Here is a 13,706-nt window from a genome sequence, read left to right as displayed (position 1 = left end):
ACATGTATAACCGAAGGATAACAGAGAACGAGATGAAGTCACCAAATATAGTCTCTTCAGTTTAGAAATTGTTTTCATTTGTCTTTGCAAAGTTGCAAGGATCAATTGTAGTTTGTTGAAATTTGCATAGTTCACCATTGTCATAGAATGGTTATTTCTATTAGGTAAGAAAATGTGAAATTGCTGCTTATGAAACCTAAATGGGTTATGTTTCAAATCGAAGTTTTTAATAAACTGTACGATATTTTCATTCGAGCTATTTCATATTGGCTTTTAAGACATACCAAAGTTTCCATGATGTTGCTCAGTTGTTACAAGAACTGTTTTCAAAACAAGAAACTTGTTGCACTTAGACTAATCATCGTGCAGCTATCGTGGCAAACATTTTTTATGTACAAAAACTAAGGTGAATTATCTACATGTAACATCGATCGACGCAATCACAGTAATTGATTTGATTACCGGACGACAAAAAAAGTTGTTGTCATTTAACGATTACCGAAACAATTTCGGATCATTACTAACACCAATCATCGAAAACTGTTTTGTTTAATTCTGATCAAAATATCTCAACCTACATTCGGCTAGCCTAGTGAGACATATGAAAATCAAAATGAAATGATGTATTTAGTCATTCCGACTATAAATTTCACGAATCAAAAGCATTTAAACAAAAAACTTAAACTTAGAAACTTATCAATTCTCATGCAGTTTCTCGTCAATATAATTAGTACATCAATTTTCCGATCGATAAAAACAAACTTTCAGAATCCGTAAATCGTATAGACGTCAACTAGCAGGCCGAATCCAATTGATTTCATTAAATAGCAAGAAATGCTTACATTGAATAGTTCTTTCTTTTGAAACTACTAGCTCAATATGAAACTCCCAATTTGAACTAGGAGAAGAATCTTAGATTCTTTACTGCAAAAAATTCCGTCGAGATCAAGTTAGGATTAGTTACACAGTGTACATGTGCGGTAAGCTTGCTCATCAGGTTACTTTCTCCTGAGCAGTTCGACGTTTTCAAGTTTGAACAATCGAGTGCTGTCGATGGGGGATACTGTTTCAACATATTATCACCGTTTTGCAATCGGGAGTCTCAGGGGAATTTGGAGTACCCCCCTGAAGCTCAAGGTCAAAAATCGATCTTCTTAAAATATTTTACGCTCGCGAAAAGTAATCATTCGGATGAACACTTTCCGGAGTAACAGATCAATCCGAAAATTACTACCTCAAAAGTACAAACTAGCAGGGCATGTTATCAATGTTCGCATAATCATAATGAACGAATAGTGTAGTTTTGGTCTCTGAACGTTACCACTTTGCATTGGCCGATGTTTGTCAGAATCGGTCTAAGAATCAAAGGAAAATTTGTTTTGTGCAGGAATACTATTGCATTCAAGATGTTAGTTCATTCGAATTCATCAGCTTTTGTAAACTATTTTTTTGTGCATTGATCATTGATCATCAATCCGGATCAGTAAGACTTTTTACCCGATATCGAACATATTTTATGAGTAAAATATACTTTATGAAAACTTGAAAGCACATTTTACGAGCTCGAAAACATAATTTACTGAGAACAACAGCTATAATAAATCGGGGACGGGCGTAGTGTGATTGGTAAGACAATCACCTTTCACGTAGCCTACCTGGGTTCGAATCCCATTCCCACACATAGGTCCAAGAAATTTTTCTGGCCTGAGTGGCGAATGGCCACGATGTTAAAACTTCTATCGCCTTAAAACCTCGGTTTCCTAAACATTTAGAAAAAAAATTCGTCTTCAATAATGACATTTTTATATTTAATTCATGCATTCTCATATATTTCAAAGTACGCGTATTCTTCTGGATATGCTTGCCATAAGTTAAGATCATTCTTATTAAATTCAATCATTTGTCGAATCACGTTCCTAAGAACTGTGTCATATGTTGATTTGCGTCACTTGTAAATTCATTCTCTGTTGGATACGCAAAATTTTCGTTTTGCATACACTAAACTAAAATAAAAATGATACTCCAATTAAAGCAAATCTGTTTCATTAAGAATACTTCCCAGTCGGAATTCGACTTTTCTGACCTCTTGAACCGAACCAAACAGAAGCAAGACCAAATCTTTTCTCACTTGTTTGCTTGGCTTGTATTGGCCAGAAATTCTATACAACTTTAGTTAACAAATATGAAATTTACTGTTGATTGATATGATATAATTCTGCCAAACGCAATTTATGAAATGAACGAAATCTCCACGACTAGGATATCTAAGAAAAAATATTTAATTTAAATATTATATCGAGTGAATAGGAATTTGCCATAATTGTTGAAATAACACTTACTTTTCGTTTATAGAGGACGAAGCAGTTAAAATTGCAGATTTATCAAATCCGTCATAATTCAGACCTAGATTTTAAAAATAACAAAAGCAACCAGAGAAAATAGGAAAACTTTGGATCCATTGTCCCAGTGCCTGAAATTGATCGGTTCCATTCGAGATTAGAATTAGAAAGCTACCAAACTAAACTAACTAAGACAAATATATCTAACCCAAGAACGTTATGACTAGAGAAATCATAGGAATTTTTTTTTAATTTAAGTTCTTTCAAATCTGGTCACACGAAAAAAAAACTTTAACAGTTATTTAAGATCGTAACCTGGTTAAAGCCGGATATAAACAAACCAATAATTATAATAATTGACAGTTATGATTATGGTCAAAGCAGGCAAGGCCTGTTCTGAACTTGCGTGACTTACTCGAGACACAAGACACAAAGTAAAATATTAACACTGCGGTCCTTCGAGAAACTTGATCTACTATTTTGAATAAACTTCGTAACCGATTTCCAGGATACAGACCAAATGCATGGTTATAACTGCGATTGAACGAACATTGAAAATCTTCCTGATCGAGAACCGAACAAATGACAATTACACTGACTACATCTGTTCAGTGTCGTAGTATTCACTGCAACAGGTTTCAATTGTCTGACAAAGCATGTGTCAATTGTGACAAAGAAAACATTTGAAACTACAAATAATGTTTAACGAAATACATATTGAATTGACGTGCTGTTTCACACAAACCGACCACCAAAGTTACGAAATTAGTAAATCCGTACATTCTTTGACAGATTACCTACTTCGACCGCATTTTTCTAAATTGGACTCTACATTGAAGTTCTCCAACAACTCGTGAATTGACCCCCGGAAAACGACTCTCAATAATTCAACCCGGGGTTAAATAAACAGATATAAGAATAAAAATAATAACTGACGAGTCCAACGCGTCAACCAACGTGTGAAATTAATTCCTCGTCATCTACGCAGTCCTAGGAATATGGTTCTTACAAGATTTTACAACTAGCACAATTATTGAGAATTTTAACATACAAAACATACCATCACTGAGTTGATTTCATAATTTCGGTTCAGTTGTTACATTTTTAAGAACACTAATCAATATAAAATACTCGCTCATTTTGGGACATCTAGAAGACGAACCAGACGAACTAGGCTATGGTGCCCAAATGAACACTAGTAACGAAGGTGGAAACCGACCTATAATTGATAGGTTCCCTCTAGCATGTAACCCAAGCGACAGATTCCTTTACGGTTATCAATTTGCAACGAAAGATACGAATATCTTCTATTGCATATATATCTTTGTCACTTGGGCAGAAAAAGTGTGCTTTAGAGAAATTTAGGTACATTCAAACCTTTCATGATTTGAGAGTGTATCCACACCTGATCAATCAGTTTCACCGTCATTGCAATTTGTAAACATTAGTGCCGATACCGAACCGGATCGGAAAGGTTTGAAAGTTCCTCGACGGTTCATAAGAGGTCAATTTACTCTTATACCTGATAAAATAGTCATCTTGTTTGAATTAAATTCACCGGTTCAGGACGACTATTGTATATTAATATTCATCCCAACTGGATCAAGATAATTCAAATTGGTGACCAATTCCAGGCATAAGAATGCTCGAAACCACCTAATGGTCTATTGTCAATTTCAAGCAGTATTAGTCCTGTCCACTCCGTGATCGATTCAGATAATATAATAAATTTTCATTTTTTACATTTATAAGCGAGCGATCGATCTCGGTGTGGTCCGACTTTGTCAATCTAAAGTATAAATTGACTCCCACCCCCATCCGCCAAGCGGGGGTACGCGCCCTGTAGCTCATCATCCAAAGCCTAGGGATATCTAGAAGACGTCAAATTATGTTTTATCGAAAACATAAGCCTCGACAAAAGCTCATTATATTATATGGAATTATATGAAACTAAAACCTTGGCGAACAATTTGCCCTGCTTGTCAAGTCAAAGTGCGCAAATTAGAAGACAAGACTAAACAAAATTACAATTCAGCAAGAAATTTGCATATTAGTTCAATTTGTTCAGAAATGATATATTAATGTAGTAATCAAGAAATTCTTACAAAATCAGTTCTCTCAGCATACTGAAGGGATTTTGAAGCAATTTAGCAAATCATTACTACAATCAGGATAAAATAAAGTAAAATGGGGAATTTGATTATCATTGGACTTCGAAAACTACCATTTGATTTTTCCCACTCAAAAGATTTTAATTTTTCAAAATAGGATTATTCTTATACGAAAAAAAAATGCGTCAAATCAATGTAAAACGTTTTAACACTTAGAGCTTGGTATAATTGTAGATTGTTCATGCAATAACTTTCGTTTCCATTCAATCACAATACTACTATTCGTGTCATGATAAGTCATCGATATCAAAATAGATAAATACGTATTTCGGTCACTTCTCACACACTTTCATTGGTTTTAGAGTACGCGCTTTGAAAGAAAGCTTCAATACTGGTGATCATAGGGTAATAGTACCAATGAAAATCTCGGCCCTACAACCAACCGATTGCTATGGATTTGGAATCCAAAAACTTCGATTCGACCTTTAGATGCAATATTACAGCGAAATTATTTTGAAAAATGTTTTTTTTATAAAAAAAAATGTTTAATGCATATAGCAAAGCCTACTCTAAATGATGGTTTAAGTATTAGAAATCAATTGTGGAACCGAGATGGTAAAAAATCCGATTACATCTCCTTTTCAATACGCTATTCAGCCGAGTCTCAGGTGTAACCTGGCTAGTTTCATAATCCTACTGACCCTAAGAATTCTTTCTAGATCGAAATTCGAACATGCGAAACATGTCTTACCTTCAAAGCCGTCAAATCAGTTCTTCGCGCAAGTGATAAATCAAAAAAGTGTGTGCATAGTAGTGCTGTATTGTGATCAATATTTCGAAGAATTGTTTTCGATTTTTATTTGAAGAAATCTAGTTCTTTTGAAAAATTCTAGTTATTGAATCGTTTACTTCGAAAAGGTTATGACTAACATTCTTATAAACAAGATGCAAGAAATGCAGTTAAAGAACTAGAAAACTAAAAACCAGGGTCTGACAGTTTTTCGAATCCAGGAAATGAATGATCACAAAGTTATTCAGTCGCTTATACATATCGAAACATAAAAAAAGGTAGAGAGATGTGAAGATAATTCTCAACCACAAAACAGTATTGAGCATTTATAGAGAAAGGTTTACATTCAGATCTAAAACACGGTAAAAATTCAGAACACCGATTGATGGTTGAAATTTCATCAACTCAGAACAAATGTGGAGTAAATTTAGCGAAACCCAAGCGTAAAAGATCAAGGGAAGAAAAGGTGCCGGTTAATGTTATTTATAGGTGCCGGTTAAAGCTATTTATAGCGATTCACGAATTCGGGCTACATGAAGAAAGAACTGAATACTGTAAAGAGAAATATAAACCTCTATTTCTTAATGACAAACTTTTTCATTCTTCTATATAATCTCCATCCAGAGCGATAAACTGGAGCCATCGGTCCTCCAACATTTTGATGCCCTTTGAAAATAAAAGATTTTTCAACACCTTCAAAATAGGCTTCCGTTTCTGCAATGACCTTAGCATTCAAGGAAAATTTCTTTCCCTGGAGAAATCTTTTCAGGTTTGAAAATAGATAATAGCCGTTGAGGGCCAGGTCTAGAGAACACGGAGGATGGTGGACCAATCCGTACCGTACTATATCATTCAATTTAATCGTTGCTGTTTGGTCAGGACACGAAACTCGTCTTTTCTCATAGCTTGATGAAAACTAGAACTCCTCTAACACGATCAGTTGTTATTCGGTAGATTGTCATGAAATTTGGAATTGGACTATCTAACAGTCGTAACTTTTAAGAATTACCAAACATGCCTTTCGTTAATGGCGAATATTTAAAAAAAGTTTTGGTAAAATTCTGTAACGATTGGTAGAACGAGTACCTTACTAATAACAACATCGTATCGGTAACCGGAGTTGAACATGCACGAAATGACTCGAAATGCACGAGTGACTCCGGAAAATTAATCCTTCGATCGTCAAAATCACTAACTGGAAAAATCTTATGTATGTTCAAACATATAAAATGACACAAAAATATGAAAAATTCACGTAAATTATCGTATTGTCTAAAACTATTAGGCAAATTGAGAAACTCAGTGGCAGAATGCCAAAGAGATTTCGAAAACTTCAGTGCACAGATTCTCACTTTTACAACATACAGAAATTATTCAGAGATTCATAGATACGGTGCAAATCTAATGAATCGATTGTTGTCTGTTAGACCCTTGACTAGGAATACATATCAAGGATTGCGTACAACCAAACATACGATTTATCATTATAACATACTACATAAATCAATAATCTGCCACTCTTACGTTTGAGATTTACTCCGATGAATAATAAAATTGTGTTGTTATCCGAAAAATAAGAAAATTTCTCCGTTTTCTCTCGCTTTCTATTCCCGATTGATATCCATTCGGGTACTCGAAAACCCCTCTGGGAAGATTCATTCTTAAGTAAGCACGATCCTTCTACTGTGTACACAAGTTTATCAAACCGTTAAGAGCCATTACGAAAGTATCTCAACGTTAGGAAGCTAGAAATGATGTTCATGCTCCAATTAAAAAAAAAACATTTTGAAAAGTGAACAAGTCGGAAGAATCAATCGGTTATTGCATTTCAGCCAGGGATCGACTTCGCTATTCTGTATTTCGAGCGAATCAAAATATTTTGATCTGTAATTCGATGGAGTGATGTTAGTTTAAAAAAAAAATCCCGAGCTAGATCAAAATACAGAATGAAAAATTTCTCATTCGATCGCATTACACTCCGATTACAGATATTACAAGAAAAAAATTATTTAGACGGAAATACTCCATAAATATACTTGAAATAAATCCAACGCCAAAGAGGACACATTTGCACAATGGATTCAACATCCACAATCTAATTTTTTTATATTTAAGTGTAATTCCGAATACAATGTGTAGTCCGGCTTGCCACAGATTTAAGTAAAATGATTGTGAACTCATTTCGTTTGACGAATAATCGCCCTTATTCTGAATAACGTCGTATCAATTTTACGATCGTATTTCATTTGTATTCTTATGTCGTTTTCGCTTGATGCAAACCCTAACGCAGTTTCCACTCTTACTGCTGTCAAACCGTTTGTTTGAAGCCAGTTTTGAACCTAGTTTTAACGTTGTTGAAAAGAAAATCGAGTCAGTTTCGAACCTGGTTTTTCAAATCAGGTTTGCTCAAACCCCCTTTGCTAAGTGCGAAATCAGCACAGTTTCATGAAAAGTGTTTGTTTGATGAAACTACCCTCGGTCAGTTTCAGTTTTCTCAAGCGAAAACGACATTAATAACGCTAGCAAAATCAAAGGATTCGATCGAAAAATCAATACGTCGTTATTCAGAATAAGGGTGAATGTTTTTATATTACTTGCCGCTCAAGTGGAAGAGCCACCGAAACAAATTTTAGTTTTGGCAGAGAAAATTTTCAATGAAAATGCAATTCATAAATCTTTGTTACTTGTAGTTACTTTACTCAACCAATAAAACGAAGTGGATTCTTATTAATTTGTATTATTACCGGTACATTTTAAGAACGTTTTTAGAATAGTACAATCTATGCAAAGAACGAGTTCAATTTTTACACTTACTGTCTACCCAACGTATAAGGTGCGAGTGAGGATACCTGACCATCTTGTACCCAGTAACTGTATTCGCCGAAACAAACAAATATCAATTAATTCTAAACACTCAAAAATTATTTATAATAACTGCCACAAAACAAATATTGCAACCAGAAACAATCTCCATTCCTTACTCCGTAGCTAAACGTCAATATTTTTCCCTGCGCAACATTTCGCGGGCAGAGCCAACTACGATGATGGTAGCGCAAAAATTTCTCATTAGTGTCAACGACTCGAAATCGTACGGCACATCGATGCGGCAAAATTTCCGTCATTAAACCAGAGCCTGATTTCAAAAAGAAAACATTCACTAATTAACTATCATTTACGCATGATTTATTCATATTTTATTTTGTTCCACGCATACACACACAGAACAATGCTCTCTGGTGCATTATTCTAACAGAACGCAAAAAAGGCTCTTTTAATATATGTGTATTCCGTTTTTTTTTTATTTCTCCATCCGATGATCCCGATTCCACCTGACAAAAATCATTCACCCATGTGTAGTCATTCCGTGTCCGTTGTGAAAATTTCTGTGTTTCTCCAACTGGTTGAAGCTGTTTTCATTTTTTTTTGCTCCACCATAAAAAAATATTTGTCCTCGGTTAAATCCGTGTACAGAGGCCTGAATAGGGCGTGCGTATGTTGGAAGTGTGATAATTTCCAATGCAATCACAAAAGATAAACATTATTCTGCAATTATGATTAATTTGGTGTTCTTTTTTTTTCTATTCGTTATGTTTCCTCCTCAACAGCCGATCGGCCGTCATTCGTGGGCGTGTTGTGACATCTCTGCAGATGGGTCTGGTGGGTGTGCGGGTGAGCACATCGACACCCCTGGAAGGCTTCACCCTGACCCGTGATGACGGTTGGTTCGACCTGATGGTCAACGGAGGTGGCGCCATTACACTTCAGTTCGGTAGATCACCGTTTAGGCCACAAACTCGCATAGTACAGGTTCCGTGGAACGAAGTCGTCATCATTGATACGGTTGTGATGTCAACACTTGACGACAAGGAGAAAACTGGATCGCCCCATACTTGTTTTTCGCACGATTACGACTCGATGAAACCGGTAGTGCTGGCCACCTGGAAACATGGCTTCCAGGGTGCGTGCCCGGATCGCAGTGCCATCCTGGCAGAGTCTCAAGTAGTTCAGGAATCTCTAGCTATTCCTGGAACCGGTTTGAATCTTGTCTACCATAGCAGCAGATCTGCTGGATATTTGTCTACTATCAAGCTACAGCTAACGCCGGATAACATTCCACAAACTCTGAAGTTAATCCATCTACGAATTACTATCGAAGGAATTCTGTTTGAACGAATCTTCGAAGCCGACCCTGGAATCAAGTTCACCTACCCGTGGAATCGCTTAAACATCTACCGCCAGCGAGTGTATGGCATAACGACAGCCGTGGTCAAAATAGGCTATCAATACACGGACTGCAAAGACATCATTTGGGACGTTCAGACAACGAAACTGAGTGGCCATGATATGAGCATTTCCGAAGTAGGCGGATGGAATCTGGACATTCATCATCGCTACAACTTCCACGAAGGTATTCTGCAGAAGGGAGATGGTTCGAACATTTACTTAAAACACAAACCACGCGTTATTTTGACAACCATGGGTGATGGACATCAGCGACCGTTGGACTGTACCGATTGTAACGGTGTTGCATCCAAACAGCGCTTGTTGGCTCCAGTTGCCCTGGCCGCTGCTCCAGACGGTAGCCTCTATGTAGGCGATTTTAACTACATTCGTCGAATCATGATAGATGGAACAGTCAAAACTGTGGTTAAACTCAACGCAACGCGTGTTTCTTACCGCTACCACATGGCACTGAGTCCACTGGACGGTTCATTGTATATTTCCGATCCAGAATCGCATCAGATTATCAAAGTTAAGAACAAGGATGATTCCCACGATCCGGAACACAACTGGGAGCCGGTAGTTGGCAGTGGTGATCGGTGCCTTCCCGGAGATGAAGCGCACTGTGGAGATGGTGGATTAGCTCGTGACGCCAAGCTAGCTTACCCGAAGGGAGTTGCAATCTCATCCGATAACGTCCTTTACTTTGCCGATGGCACAAATATTCGTATGGTCGATCGTGACGGTATTATCAGCACCCTGATCGGTAACCATATGCATAAATCTCACTGGAAACCGGTCCCATGCGAAGGAACTCTTAAAATCGAAGAAATGCATCTTCGCTGGCCGACCGAACTGACAATCAACCCATTAGACGACACGCTGCATATCATAGATGATCACATGATCCTACGCATGACACCGGATGGACGTGTCCGGGTGATTGCTGGCCGTCCACTGCATTGTGCATCGGCCACACCGGCTACTTTTGATTCTGATTTGGCAGCTCATGCTACACTGGTAATGCCGCAAAGTATTGCCTTTGCGCCGTCCGGAGATCTGTACGTCGCGGAAAGTGACTCCCAGCGTATCAACCGTATTCGAGTGATCGGTACGGACGGAAAGATAGCTGCCTATGCCGGTGCCGAATCCAAGTGCAACTGCCTGGAACGCGGTTGCGACTGCTACGAAGCCGACCATTACCTAGCGATCAGTGCCAAATTCAATACGATCTCAGCCATCACTGTAACTCCGGACGGACACGTACACATTGCCGATCAGGCCAATTATCGCATCCGCTCGGTAATTTCAAGTCTTCCCGAAGCCGGAACTTCAAAAGAATACGAAATATATGCACCGAACGCTCAGGAAATCTACGTGTTCAATCGATTCGGACAACATATCGCCACCAAAAATATCATGACTGGAGAAACGACCTACAGTTTCCTGTACAACGTAAACACTTCGAATGGTAAACTTAGTACGGTAACCGATGCCGCTGGTAATAAGGTGTTCCTGCTTCGCGACTACACCTCACAGGTGAATTCTATTGAAAACACCAAGGGCCAAAAATGTAGACTTAGGATGACTCGAATGAAGATGTTGCACGAACTGAGCACTCCGGACAATTACAACGTGACTTTCGATTACCACGGACCGACAGGACTGTTAAAAACCAAACTGGATTCGACCGGCCGTTCATACGTCTACAATTACGATGAATTTGGTCGGCTAACGTCAGCCGTTACCCCAACGGGAAAGGTTATCGATCTGACGTTTGATTTGAGCGTGAAAGGTGCTACTGTAAAGGTGATGGAGAACTCCCAGCGCGAGGTTTCTATGCTGATTCAAGGTTCTTCGGTAGTGTCGCGAGTCGGAGAAGCTGCCACCAAGACTACGGTGCTGATCGATGGCGGAACAACGAGCGTTGCACCTTGGGGTAATACCGTTTCGGTGGAGTCCGTCCCGTATATTCTTCTGGCCGAGATCGATCCCTTGCTCGGTGAAAGCTATCCGGTGCCCTCGAAGCAACGAACGGAGATCAATGGAGATTTGTCCAACCGGTTCGAATGGCGCTACTTTATTCGACATGTTCCGGTACGGGGTAAGAATTCCCGTGCTTTGACCCAAGTTGGCCGAAAGCTTCGTGTTAATGGTGAAAATCTTCTGACGTTTGAATATGAAAAGGACAGTTCATCGATCACCGTGTCGGTGGACGACAAAACAGAACTACTGAATGTGACGTACGATAAATCATCGCGACCGGTTGCTTATCGACCGCAGTCCGGTGAGTATGCGGATGTTGATTTGGATTATGATCGATTCGGTCGGTTGACTTCTTGGAAGTGGGGTACTCTGAAGGAGGAGTATACCTTCGACCGAGCTGGACGTTTGAATGAGATCAAGTACGGGGATGGTACCTCAATTGTCTACGCTTTCAAAGATATGTTCAGTAGTTTACCCCTGAAAGTTACAACACCCCGTCGATCGGACTATCTGCTCCAGTATGATGACGCGGGAGCGTTACAATCGTTGACTACACCCAGAGGCCACATTCACGCGTTTTCACTGCAAACTTCGCTTGGATTCTTCAAGTATCAGTACTTCTCACCGATCAACCGTCATCCGTTCGAAATTCTGTACAACGATGATGGACAAATACTGGCCAAGATACATCCGCATCAATCCGGCAAGGTGGCGTTCGTGTACGACACGGCCGGGCGTTTGGAAACAATTCTGGCTGGATTGTCGTCTACGCAGTACACATATCAGGAAAGTACAAGTTTAGTAAAGATGGTTGACGTGCTGGAACCCGGTTTTGAGCTGCGGCGTGAGTTCAAATACCACGCTGGAGTCATGAAGGACGAAAAATTGATGTTCGGCTCTAAGAGTGCTCTAGCTTCGGCCCATTTCAAGTATCAGTACGATGGCAATGCTAGAATGAGCGGAATCGAAATGGACATTGATGGAAAGGATTTGCCGATTATGCGATTCAAGTACGGCCAGAGTCTGGGAACGCTGGATGCGATCAGTGATCTAAGAATTACTCGGAACGCATTCAATCGGACGGTAGTTCAGGATACTTCGAAGCAGTTCTTCACCATCACCGATTTTGACGAGCATGGACGGGTGAAGAGCGTGTTGATCAATATTAAGTCGTTCGATGTTTATCGTTTGGAGTTGGATTACGATTTGAGAAACCGAATCAAGACACACAAAGTGATGGTGGGTCGGGTTACTTCGCTGGATAAGGTAAACTATAATGCCGACGGACATGTTAGTGAAGTGGTCGGAACCAACAGTTGGAAGTATCTCTATGACGAGAATGGAAATATCATTAGTATATTGGAGCAAGGTGACAAAACCAATCTTGGTTACGATACGGGAGATCGAGTGGTGCAGATAGGTGATGTGGAGTTTAACAGTTACGATGCCCGCGGGTACGTTGTACGCCGAGGAGAACAAAAGTATCGCTACAACAATCGAGGACAACTGATCCATGCACTGGAAAGAGATCGTTTCCAGACTTGGTACTTCTATGATGATTTGGGACGATTGGTGGCGAGCCATGACGAGAAGGGAAATGTTACACAGTACTTCTACGCTAATATCAACTCACCCGAATTGATTACTCACATCCATTACCCGAAAGTGTCGAAAACGTTCCGCTTTTTGTACGACGATCGTGACATGCTAGTAGCGGTCGAAACCGGGGAGCAGAGGTTCTATGTCGCCACCGATCAGAACGGATCCCCGATCGCATTCTTTGACATAAACGGAAATATTGTAAAGGAAGTTCGTCGAACTCCGTTCGGTAAGGTGGTGAAAGATTCCAACCCGGACTTCTTCGTACCGATAGATTTCCACGGTGGTCTACTGGATCCTAACACCCGCCTGGTGTACACCGAGAAGCGACTGTACGACACCTCGGTGGGTCAATGGATGACTCCATCGTGGGAGCAACTGGCTACCGAAATGCGACTACATACCGACGTATTCATCTACCGGTTCCACAACAACGATCCGATCAATCGGAAGGAACCAATGAACTACATGAACGACCTCAAATCTTGGTTGCGACTATTCGGTTACGATGTAACCAAAATGCAAGGATCGAAATACACCAAGGATATGATCTATAAGCCGAATGCTATGATCAAGTCACCCCAGCTGGCACCAGATTTTGGCGTTATGTCCGGATTGCAGTGTATCGTAGAAAAGGTAGGTTTGCTTGAGTATTGTTTC

General features: G+C 39.5%; 1 protein-coding gene across 7 annotated transcripts in view; it reads left to right on the top strand.

The window, feature by feature from the left end:
• The window catches only part of LOC131434255 (teneurin-m), a 335,106-nt gene that overhangs the window by 316,807 nt on the left and 4,593 nt on the right, over positions 1–13,706 (top strand). For all 7 annotated transcript variants that reach the window (XM_058600918.1, XM_058600919.1, XM_058600920.1 and 4 more), the window contains one exon: positions 8,846–13,682. In XM_058600918.1, coding sequence (XP_058456901.1) covers positions 8,846–13,682 — 4,837 coding nt within the window. The remainder of the gene's footprint in view (positions 1–8,845; positions 13,683–13,706) is intronic.

The sequence above is a fragment of the Malaya genurostris genome, chromosome 3 (genome assembly GCF_030247185.1).
Source record: "Malaya genurostris strain Urasoe2022 chromosome 3, Malgen_1.1, whole genome shotgun sequence".
NCBI classification, from domain to species: Eukaryota; Metazoa; Arthropoda; class Insecta; order Diptera; family Culicidae; genus Malaya; species Malaya genurostris.
The sequence above is the reverse complement of the archived record's forward strand: the minus strand, read 5'-3'. Positions and strand labels throughout refer to the sequence as shown.